Source organism: Chlorocebus sabaeus, chromosome 4, assembly GCF_047675955.1.
Source record: "Chlorocebus sabaeus isolate Y175 chromosome 4, mChlSab1.0.hap1, whole genome shotgun sequence".
NCBI lineage: Eukaryota > Metazoa > Chordata > Mammalia > Primates > Cercopithecidae > Chlorocebus > Chlorocebus sabaeus.
The window spans coordinates 63083155-63095292 of NC_132907.1; the positions used below are offsets into that span (position 1 = coordinate 63083155).

General features: G+C 42.8%; 1 protein-coding gene across 9 annotated transcripts in view; it reads left to right on the top strand.

Annotated features, from left to right (window-relative positions):
• The window catches only part of DROSHA (drosha ribonuclease III), a 134118-nt gene that overhangs the window by 31723 nt on the left and 90257 nt on the right, over positions 1–12138 (top strand). For all 9 annotated transcript variants that reach the window (XM_037990725.2, XM_037990724.2, XM_073014816.1 and 6 more), the window contains 3 exons: positions 5071–5157; positions 7204–7290; positions 12008–12079. In XM_037990725.2, the coding sequence (XP_037846653.1) occupies positions 5071–5157; positions 7204–7290; positions 12008–12079 (246 nt within the window). The remainder of the gene's footprint in view (positions 1–5070; positions 5158–7203; positions 7291–12007; positions 12080–12138) is intronic.

Below are 12138 nucleotides of genomic sequence, written 5' to 3' on the forward strand. Positions count from 1 at the left end.
TTCTTCATGCTTTTAGGAGCCATGCTAGTAGGGAGTTCTCAACATACCCTGGTGGTGTTGTATCCTGAGTACTCCCAAGTCAATATACTCTTCTCTAAACAGTTTTATGTTCTGGCCCTGTTGATCAAGCGCTGTCATCATCACGTCCTCTGCAGACTTCTCTGGCTGTTGCTACATGCTAGTTAGTTCCTGCAGTTCTTTTGAAATATAATCTGTTGCCTTCCAGCACTTCCCCGTTTGGGGCCCTGAAATGACCCCAATTATAGGTATTGGCCTGGAGGGGAGACTGGTTGAGGGGTGTGTGAGGGGGCATAGTGTTGCCTTGCAGGTTCTTCCATTGTCTTCTGGCACAATTGAGCAGTTGCTCTTAATTGGGAGGGATGTGCCATCTCTGCAGTCAGACGGTTTAGAGGAATCTGGGGAGTCAAAACCTAAATGTCCCCATTTCTGGTTTCCTGGGCGCTGACGGTGGCTAATTGCCTTTGAGGTTCAGCCACTCTCACAGGTAAGCCTTAGGCTTGGTCCTTGCTGTGACCTCCCACTGTAGGTAGTGAGAGTTTCTTCTGGCTTTCACATCTGGTTTCCAATAGTCTTTTCTCCTCCTCTGCTGTTATACTTCTATAGTGCAGTGGTTCTCTAAGTGAAGGCTTCCAACTGAGACTCACACAAGCTTCACCTGGGAACTTGTTAGAAAGGTAGATTCTCAGCCCATCCCAGCCACTGAATCAGAAACTGGGAGTGGGGAACAAGCACTCTGAGATTTAACCAGCCCTCCAGGTGATTTCTGGGCAGACTAAGGTTTGGGGACTATGGTAGAGCATCAGTGGTGCTTAGCGACAGCCATCCATCCCTGAAGGATCATAACCATTGTTCTTATAGCTACCATTTTTAAACACCTGGGTGTTTGGCCTGCTTCCAGTGTACAGCTTCTAATTCACCATCTTTAAAGTTTAGTTGCTTGCCATCTGGTGCCAGGGGTTGTCTGTGTTCCGCTTACCACCAGTGATGGCATCTTCATTGCTTGTTGGGAGGTGATTGAGCTCCGAAACACCATCTTATTTGCTGTTTTCTTGGGTCACTCCTAGTACCAACAGCCGCATCTTGGGTTCTCTAGAAGCAGATGCTAAGATGGAGTTTTGGGTGCATGATGGTTATTAGGCATCAACGAAAGGTGGAAGCAGGATTGGACAGAAGGATTGACTGAACTGAAAGCTGCATTCAGCCTGGGGGTGATCTGCGGAATGCATATTGCCCATTTGAGTTGGGCTGAAATGGCTGGGCCTTTATACCTCTGCCTTGCTCAGTACCTGATGTTGGGCCATGCCTGAGGTCAGAGGAGGGAGATCTACAGTGGAGAGAGATCCTGAAGAAGCTTATAGCTGGAAGCTCCCTGCTATCTGTGCCCTCCACAGCCAGGCAGCAAGTCTTTCCTTGAACCTGGGTCTGTGCGGCACAGATCCCCATGTCTGTCACAGGCACACCCAATCTGCCGTCACAACTGACGCTGTCACAGCACACTTCTTTTGCTGGCTTTGTTTGCCTTTTCCCGTTTTTTTTTTTTTTTTTTTTTTTTTTGATACAGAGTTTTGTTCTTGTTGCCTAGGCAGGAGTGAAATGGCTTGATCTCAGCTCACGGCAACCTCCACCTCCCAGGTTCAAGTGATTCTCCTGCCTCAGCCTCCCAAGTAGCTGGGATTGCAGGCATGCGTCACCACGCCTGGCTAATTTTGTATTTTCAGTAGATACAGGGTTTCTCCATGTTGGTCAGGCTGGTCTTGAACTCCCGACCTCAGGCAATCTGCCCACCTTGGCCTCCCAAAGTGCTGGGATTACAGGCATGAGCCACCGTGTCTGGCCAGCTTTTTCCCGTCTTAAGATCCATGCATATTCTCTTCCACCACCTCTCATGCTTTCTTCATTTCTGACCTTTTTGATTTTTACCCAGCATATTTATTCCTTCCAGCTTTTAAAATTTCCTATTAACTCTCACTGCTGTTAGTTCTCAGATTAATTTCCCCACTTTTTTTTTTTTCAGTTTATTCATAAGTGTAACCAAAGGTCAGTTATTGTGTTATTTTACAAGTAAAAGGAAGATGGTCATAGGATTGTAGATCTAGAAAGATCCTTAAATCTTGTGGTCTGAACCCGCTCTGGAGTATACTGTAAGTGGCATATTGTGGCTATAAGATTAAGGGTAGCCATAACTTCATTCAGGTGTCTCACAGGGCTGATACTCCATGTCAGCAGTGTTGTCCATGTCAGCCTGTGTCAGCAGTCTACAACCTAGCCTGGAGATTTCCAGGAGACAAGGCCACCTCGGCACAGATGCAGCTTTCATAAGTCTTAAAACAAAGTTTCCCCTTATAAGAATAGTTTAAACTCCTTTTAGAAAAGAGACATCTGGTAACTGATCTGGACTGAATACAGGTATAAGTAAAGGAGAAGGATCCTGCAAACTTGAGGATGGTCTCCGGATGAAGACCCTCCTGGTGACTTGGTCATCTGACTCCCTGGCTATATCTGGCCTGCATCTGCTGTCCGTCTTGTAAGAGAATAAGCAGAGCAAACTGCTTGAGCATCGGTTGGTGACTAAGACTTATCTTTGAGGAGAATCAGATGGAAAGGAGGAGAATCAGATGGAAAGGGAGAAGTCCCTCCTGAAAGAGCTGGTTAATTAGGTCCATTGGAAACACCCCACCCACCAACACAACAGTTGGGGCTGGTGATGGGATTTGCCTAAGCAGGTGAGTAGTGGCACTCATTTCTATGAGAGAATCATGAGTGTTAGCTCTGATCCAGCTATCGGGTGAGCCCTATGGACTATTCCACAGCAGGTCTGGCAGTTTTTGTTCTGCTTTCTGGCCAATTGCTACCTACTGTGTGTACTTTTTACCTCTGTTATGGAAATTGCCACCAGGCAAAACCTGCCAAAATTATTCTTAAGATCCTTCCAGGCCCCTAGTAAGGGGGGAGAGGCTCCCAAGTGGAAGAGGACGGTCTGGATGCCAGGGACACCCTTGGTTTCAAGAGCTGACTGCCAGCTGGTGTGTCTCCAGCCCTTGCTGTGCCAGAGGAGCATCTCAGCCTGAAGGATCCTGCGATTGTGACACCATAGGCCAGGAAGTCGTAGGTCAGGTTTATCTGCAGAAAGCCTCTCTGTTGTTGTCTGCCAGTGGGGGAATTAGAAGATGATCCCCTGCAAGTCTGTACAATCACTGAAGGGCACATTATCCCCTCTGCATTCCTGATGGGACTGCGCAGCTTCTCCAGGGATGTGCTCCATCCTCAGATGCCTGCTGGGTGCCGCATACTCCAGTCACACAGGCTCAGCTCAAGAGTCGCATCACTTGGCCTGGCTGATCCATAGGCCTTCAAGCTGTGGAATGATGATCCTGAGTTTGTGGGATAACCATTGGTTGCACTACAGGCATTACCAGTCACCACTTGGGTCATGGTTAGGACAGTGGCTGTCACCTCCACAACCTGCTCAGATGAGGAAGCACGCCCCAGACACCATAGAAGTCTGCAAAGAGGTTTACCCTTTGTCAAGGACAGAAATTAAGAGCCTCCTTGAAGACCTGATGCAAGGACTCAGTGAAAAAGTTGTCACTGGCTGTACTGTGTGTATCACACGGGAAGTGGTCTGTAACTCACAGACTGAAAAATATAACGGTAGCTATCTCCAAAGATGGTAAGGTCTCTCATGACTTCAACACCCAGTCAAGGTTATCCAGGAAGCACAACTTGATGGGGCTGTGGGCATAGAGTGGGCGGCCATAAGCTGTCCCTGTCCTCTGCTGCAGTGGCTGTTCATGACTTGGAGAATAGCACACCTCAGCATGAACCTCCCCATCAAGGACTGAAAGTGGCTGGTGTAAAGTTCAGGAAGGAACATTTAAGCATGCTTCAGTGGGTTTATGCAGCTGCCACCTCCATGGGACCGGGGCACCGCTGGGAGAGCCCTGTATAGGCCACCTTGCAGCCAAATGTTTATGATTTTCTTTTTGTTTTTGTTTTGAGACAAGGTCTCCCTCTGTCACCCAGGCTGGAGTGCGGTTGTGCAATCTTGGTTCACTGCAACTTCCGCCTCCTGGGCTCAAGTGATCTCCTGCCTCAACTTCCTGAGTAGCTGGGACCATAGACATGCACCACCACACCAGGCTAATTTTTGTGAAGACAGGGTTTTGCCATGTTGCCCAGGCTGGTCTTGAACTCCTGGGCTTAAGCAGACCTCCCACCTTGGCCTCCCAAAGTGCTATGATTACAGGCATGAACCACTGTGCCTGGCCCTACTTTACAGTTGTTTTTAAGGGGAGCCCCATCACAGGCCTAACGAGCTCTCTTGGCCTCCGAAGTTAATCAAGCTCTATGGGCCCTTGCCATGCTGGAAAATGCCAAGACACAACCACCCAACCAAGTGTTCCCAGCTGCAGCTCACACCTCTCCCAGCCCCAACTTGGCACCCTCTAGCCAGAGGTCTGACAGCTGGCATCGCTCTCCTTGGGCTTCCCAGGCCCATCACCCACAGGACGAGACGCAGTCCAGCGGTCTGCAGCAAGGTCAGAGCTACTTCTACTGGCAGCTGCAATAAAGGGGACTCCCAAATGGGCCCATCTCAGGCAAGCCTCATGAGTTCCTTCAGACCCTCCTTACAACTGACGTGACCTACTCGCCACGTCAGATGAAAGAACACCAGGTCTTCATCAAGGACAGGCCCCCTATGTGTACTCATGGTCCAGCGGGTGTCCCCCGGCACCCTCATGGATGATAACCGCTCATTTGCTAAGTTAACGGTATTTTGGAGGCCCCCAAACCCTCAGACATTTATGGCCTTATTGGATATCCCTGCTTCACCAGCACCTGAGGAAGTCACTGAGAGCTGGAGACTGGCCAGCCCTTTTTTACTGGTCTAGGTATGGCAAAGCCAGTACTGCTCTTTCCTACCAGTCTGTGAAGGAACAGACATAAAATCTCTTTTGTTAGATGTGAATCTACGAAATACAATATATTTTTAAGTAAAAATACTCTGTTGTTTTACTTGTAAACTGATTTTCGTTTTTTTCCCCTCAGGCTATCAAGCCCTGTCGTCCTATGACCAACAATGCTGGCAGACTTTTCCACTACCGGATCACAGTCTCCCCGCCTACGAACTTTTTAGTAAGTTTCTAAAGAATCACATGCATATCATTTAAAATGTAAATAGAGTAAAATGTGAATAGGCTAAAGTTATTGATTCCGTTCTTAAATGTTCTTACTTTGAAAAATATTTTTATGTTGAGAAATTGATCTTTATCACAATGATGTTTCTTTCAGCTTCCTCTTCACTACACTACTATATCTTTTTTTCATTAAATATTGTTGGCATCACTTAATAGCCAAATTCATAGTAGCCAACAATGTTGGAGCTATGGAGTGGGAAGAAAATATAGAACACTTCCACATCTCTTAAAAATTAGTGAACAGCGGCCAGGCCTAGCGGCTCACGCCTGTAATCCCAGCACTTTGGGAGGCTGAGGTGGGCAGATCACAAGGTCAGGAGATCGAGACCATCCTGGCTAACATGGTGAAATCCCATCTCTACTAAAAATATAAAAAATTAGCCAGGCGTGCTGGCGGGCGCCATGGTGAAACCCTGTCTCTACTAAAAATACAAAAAATTAGCTGGGCATGGTGGGGCACCTGTAGTCCCAGTTACTCGGGAGGCTGAGGCAGGAGAATGGTGTGAACCCAGGAAGCAGAGCTTGCAGTGAGCCGGGATCGTGCCACTGCACTCCAGCCTGCACAACAACAACAACAACAACAAGTTTTTTGAAGAAATGCCAAACTGTTTCCAAAGTGGCTATACCATTTTTGCTCATTTATACCATTTTATTTTTTTCTTTTTTCAGAGGTGAGATCTTACTTTGTTGCTCAGGCTGAATTTGGACTCCAGCCTCATGTGATCCTCTTGCCTCAGCCTCCCAAGTAGCTGGGATTACAGGCATGTGCCACTGTGCCTGGCTCTCTTTTATTTAATTTAGACCATCTTTGTTAAGTTTTTCAAATATAAATTAACAATAATATTGGCAAAACAAATAATATATATTTCGATATTCTTTTGTTTCCCCTTATTCCAAGTTGTTCTTAATAGATAATGTTTAAAAGAATGAAATCTAGTATCTGTGTTAGAAATTTGTCTTATAGGCTATCAGTCTTAATAATTATTGCCATATTTAGCATTTAAGGTTAAAAATGGCTTAGCCTTGTGGCTCATGCTTGTAATCCCAGCATTTTGGGAGGCCGAGGCAGGCAGATCACTTGAAGTCAGGAGTTCGAGGCCAGCCTAGTAGAGATGGTGAAACCCCATTACTAAATACAAAAACTAGCCTGGCATTGTGGCGCGTGGCTGTAATCCCAGCTGCTCAGGAGGCTGAGGCACGATAATTGCTGGAACATGGGAGGCGGAGTTTCTAGTGAGCCAAGATCATGCCCCTGCACTCCAGCCTAGGCAACAGAGTGAGACTTCATCTCAAACACACACACACACACACACACACACACACACACACACACACACAATGTTGGGTTATAAGAATGGCATAAGGAATAGAGTCCCTCATGCTTAGATTGATACATGTATTATTTAGTTACAAATCCAATTTTCTGGGAATTAAGGCCTTTGAACTTGTATGGGAATTGATTTTTTGCAGTGTTTGGTTGGTTGACTTCTTGGAGAGGCTGGGAGTAGAGCTATGAGGGGTTGAGCTTCTGGCACCCAGAGGCCTTTCAGAGACTTCTAGGCTGTTGCTAGTCTCCACTCTGTGATGCTGAGTCTTTTTCCACTTTGCATTTGAGTCAGCTGTATTATTTACCTTGCTCCTGTTAGGACTTCTGCTAGTTCAGAAACATAGTTCATTAAGAACAGAACTGGTAGTATTGTGAGATTAAATAAAACAAGTTCTTAGAAAATGAAGCTTAATATAGCCTTTTATTTATTTATGGCACCCATAATATTACATCATTAATTGTCTAAGTACATAAATATTATACTTACTATCTGAAGCCAGAGAATTTCATGTAAAATTAAACTTTGTATAAAGTTCTCCCTGGTGTCTGAAAGGAAGTCCTTATGTTCTATTGGCTACTTTGAGTCCTGATGGATTTCTGCACATGCAAACCCTGTCATTTATTTAATTTGGGGTTCATGTTTCTGTTTGCTTTTAGACTGACAGGCCAACTGTCATAGAATATGATGATCACGAGTATATCTTTGAAGGATTTTCTATGTTTGCACATGCCCCCCTGACCAATGTAAGTATGTGCTAGTTGGCTGCTTTTCTCTTTCCTTGTACCTCCTTCATCCCTTCTTTCCAAAAGTCAAAACATTTCCTGTCATCTGCCTCCTAAGAAACGTTTCCTCTGCGTCCCTCTGTAACGTGAGTGAGCTGCAGGAAGTCTGCAGCAGTGTGTCAGGTGGCAGTGTGACGTCTGTGCTAATGAGTCACAGGTTCGGTATGCATTAAATGCTGTAAGTAAACATGTGTCAGAGTCACATTTTGAGAGTGTGAAAGCTTGGAAAAGGAGGATAAACTGTGGAGTAATGTGTTAAAGCTATTTTGGGTTGGTTGTCCTTCAAGAGAAAGTTGGAAAGTTTTAAGGAGAAGCCATTGTTTAGTCTCTGAGCAAAAGAAACAGAGCTTATTCAGGACATTTGGAGCCTGAATTCATGAAGTACATTTTCTGCTTTTGAATCCCAGGGGTGTGTCTTCAAGAGACTTTGACATATGGATTCATGATATTTTTATACAGGTATTAAGTCTGCTTTGTTGGTAATTGGTTCAAATGGAAGTTCCGGATCCGTGAGTCAGAATCTTTCCATCTCCGTGCTGGCAGTCCCAGGAATTGTCTTTCTTACTCCAGTTGGATGTAGAGTGAATTGGCTGGCAGTGGCACAGGAAGAGATGTGTGGCAGTGTACTTGACCCAGTACAGATGCTGCTGTAGAACTTACTGAATTGTAGCTATTATATATCCACATCAAATGGAATGTTGTTTAACCTTTTCTGGTTTGGTTACGTGAAATTACATCTGCAATTGGAAAAATTATTTTAGTACTGTTTACTTCACAGATGAAATTCAGTTCCATTGGAGAGTACAGTTAAGACTCAGATCTTTGCCTTACCTTACCCTTTTTTGTCATTTTTTTTCGTATAAGTAGATATGATTCCATAGCAGTGATGCTAATTTAAGACAAATTGTTTTCCTAATGAGATTTTCTTTATTTCACAGTATTTTTTATCCTAGAGAATTTTCTTTGAGAAGATGATTACATTGTAAATGTAAAAATAAAATCATTTGATAATATGTATTACGTTTTTCTTCAGGGGGGACCATCTGTTGTTCACTAATGTAGAAAAGCAGTAATATGGGCCGGGCACGGTGGCTCATGCCTGTAGTCCCAGCACTGTGGGAGGTCGAGGTAGGTGGATCACTTGAGGTCAGGAGTTCGAGACCAGGTTGGCCAACATGGTGAAACCCCATGTCTCTACTAAAAATCCAAAATTAGCCGGGGGTGGTGGTGTGCGCCTGTAAACCCAGCTACTCGAGAGGTTGAGGCATGAGAATCACTTGAACCTGGGAGGCAAAAGTTTCAGTGAGCCAAGATCATGCTGCCGCACTCCAGCCTGCGCAGAAGAGTGAAACTGTGTCTCAAATAAATAAAGAAATATAGAAAAGCAATAATATGAGGCCATTGTTAAATAATCTTTATGGAAAGGTACTAAGAGGTTTCTGAATTTTCATGATTTCTTTGCTTTTTTTTCTTTTTTTAAGTGTCACAAACTTTCAAACTCTTTGTTTCACCAAATCTCGTAGCCTTAGAGTTGATTACCCTCCACCCCCAACCATCTACTGCCTGTCTCTTTTTCCCCACAAAGGGCTTATAAATACACAGAATTTAGTTAGCATGAAAATACTTAAAACTATTCTTCATCTTATTTCTTGATTCCCTAGAATTAATAGAGGTCTTATTTTGACTTTTAGGATCACCTTAAACAAAGAAGGATAGCAGTGTGGCTTTAGAGAGACCAGGGTTTAAAATTAGTGATAGCTCTGTGATTTGACATTTCAATCTGTGTAAGCTTTGGCTTTCTCATTGTAAGATGAGGGTATTAGTTGGAGCAATCTCATTGGCTTTTGTGAAAAATAAATAAGATGGCACATGAAAAGTGTTTATCATGGTGTTTGGCACATAATAAATATTGGCACTTCTCTCTTTGGAAAGGATTTCAGACAGAGTTGGGTTTGAATCTTCTAATCCTTTTTTTTTTTTTTTTAACCTCGGACAAGTGAATTCTTTGAACTTCATTAATGATAGCAATGCTTGGGGTTTTAGTGAGAATCAGACATAATTTTTTAAAAATATGGACTTTAAAAAAAAAAAAACAGTAGTTTTAGGTTTATAGCAAAAGTGAATAGAAAACATCATTTTTAAAAACGTTCCCCAGCACAGGGTTTGACTTGAGAGGCCACTGATGCTAAATTAGTCACAGTCATTACTGTCATTATAAAACAAAAGGACAGAAAAAATTTCTGGCTTCAGCATATATATAATATATATAATATATTGAGGATCATTTGGTCACTTAAGTGATCTAGTTGGTCACTTAAGCCAGAAACCCAGAAATGATCCTCAATTCTTTCTTTACTCTTCCTTCCACATCAGAATGGTCACTGTATATTTCAGTAATATCTCCTGTGTTTAAAATTTTTTTCTTCCTTTCCAGTCTTTCCTTCATTTGGCTCCTGGACTATTGCATTAGACTTCAGTCTGGTCTTCTTTGTTCCCTTACAAGCCATTCCACCACTGTTTCCACAGTGTCTTTTCTGAAATGTAGATGATGATAATCTCTAACTTAAAGTACTTGAATGATTTCTTCTTGCCATATATCCATAAGCCTTGACCTTAACATGGTTTGTAAAGGCTGCATAATAGAGTTCATATTTTCCTCTCTAGATCACCTGGCATCTCTCTCTCCACGTACTTCTGTCTGAACCGTGAAATTACTACTTCCTTCCTCAGCTCCCTTTCCTCCATTTTGCTAGAAGCTAAACAGCTGCTGTGCCTCAACTTTTTCTGGACGGCCTGGAAAATTCCTCCCCTCCCCATCTTTTTTTTTTTTTTGTGATGGAGTTTCGCTCTTTTGCCCAGTCTGGAGTGAAGTGGCATGATCTTGGTTCACTGCAACCTCCACCTCCTGGGTTCAAGCGAGTCTTCTGCCTCAGCCTCCCGAGTAGCTGGGATTATAGATGCCCGCCACCATGCCCAGTTAATTTTTGTGTTTTTAGTAGAGACGGGGTTTTGCCATGTTGGCCGGGCTGTTCTTGAACTTCTGAACTCAGTCGATCCACCCTGCTCAGCCTCCCAAAGTGCTAGGATTATAGGCATAAGCCACCATGCCCGGCCCCTCCCCATCTTTGAAGACAACTCATATGTTACCTCCTCTTTGGTTCTTTTGCACTTTATACTTTTTTTGGTTGCTTGTTTGTTTTTTAATTGAACTTAGAAGTTACATTGCGTTGTATTCTGTTTGTATTTACTTACATGCCTTTCTTCTTATACATCTTTACCTCTTAAGATAGGACCCGTAGCTTATTTTAGAGTACCTGTGAATCTAATGTAGTTGTTAGCAAAGAATAGGTATTTAAAAAATATGTTGAATCATGCAAAATTTTGTGACTCTTAAATATTTTTAAATGATTATAAGAACAAAGTAGAACTTAAAAATGATAATGGCTATTATGAATTTCACTCAAATTAACCACTGTTCTTTAGAATAAAAAGGGAAAGCCCCCAATAACTAAACTTTGTATCTCAGAAAAAGATTTCCAGTAGATGGCATTATAAGACTATTTTTCTGTTTTTCTTACCATCCCTTTCACTGATAGAATTAAAGATTGTTTCTTTCTGATTGCTATGGTTTATGAAAATGATTACATCTATATAAAATCATCTTATGGACAGATTAAGCAGCCAGAAAAACTTAGTTAACGCATCTCTGGGACTTCTGAGTCTTATTTTCCCCAGCTAGCCAGCCAATTCTCTGCAGTAATCTTTCTCCCTCCCTTTCTTATTCTTTAATTCATTCAAAAATATATTTACGGAAAACCTATTATTTGTAGGCAGTAGGCAATTGTCTGATGATACATTGGTAAAGTAAGATAGGTGTGGATTTATTTTATGCTTAGCCTTCTTTCGTTTTCACATGTATCCTGAGTGTTAGAACAGGTAATGAGAAGGGTATACTCTCGTGGCTAAGAGCTGGGGTCTAGAGGAAGACTTTCCAGTCACCGAGCTAGCTGTTATCTTAGGGATGGTACTTCTGCCTTAGCTTCCTGCACTGTTCAGTGGACATGGTAGCCAAACCTATGTCATAGGGATGTTGTGATGGTTACATGAATGAATATTGTGAAGCATTTGGGACAGTGCCTGGCTCAAAAAATGTTAGCTATTATTATTTTTATTATCACTTGTTATTATTATATTTATTACCACAATTGCCTTTGCTCACAAACCAGCTGGGCAGCATGAATTGGGTGTTTTCAGTGACTTATGAATCCATAATTGGTGAGTTATCACCCTACTATCCCTGATCTGCCTGAGGAGCCAGAGATTCTAAAATATTTTAAAAACTTGAGAAGCAGAAATGTTTATGGTTATGGTTTTATTAATTCTTTAGATGTGATATTTGTGGTTTTAATGGGCTCTTGTTATGTTTGTGTTGCTGCTGCTAATCCTGTTAATTAAGCACTACATTATGCAGGTTTCTTGGAGAGGCCAGGACAGCTAGGTTCTTGTCATTAAAATCCAGCAGTTGTGGTCAAGCTTCATGTGCAGTGTTGTTAGCCACTGAGATGAAGGTGAAGCCTTCTCATTTGGTTCGTGGCCTTTTGGGTCAGGTAACAAACGTGTGTAATATGAGCCTGCAGGGAGATGTTGGGGAACTGAACCTCACTTCTTTTTATTGCAGATTCCACTGTGTAAAGTAATTAGATTCAATATAGACTACACGATTCATTTCATTGAAGAGATGATGCCGGAGGTAAGGGAAAAGATTGTGTAATGGTTTGATGTCGTTTGCTCTTTTGCTTATTCCACACT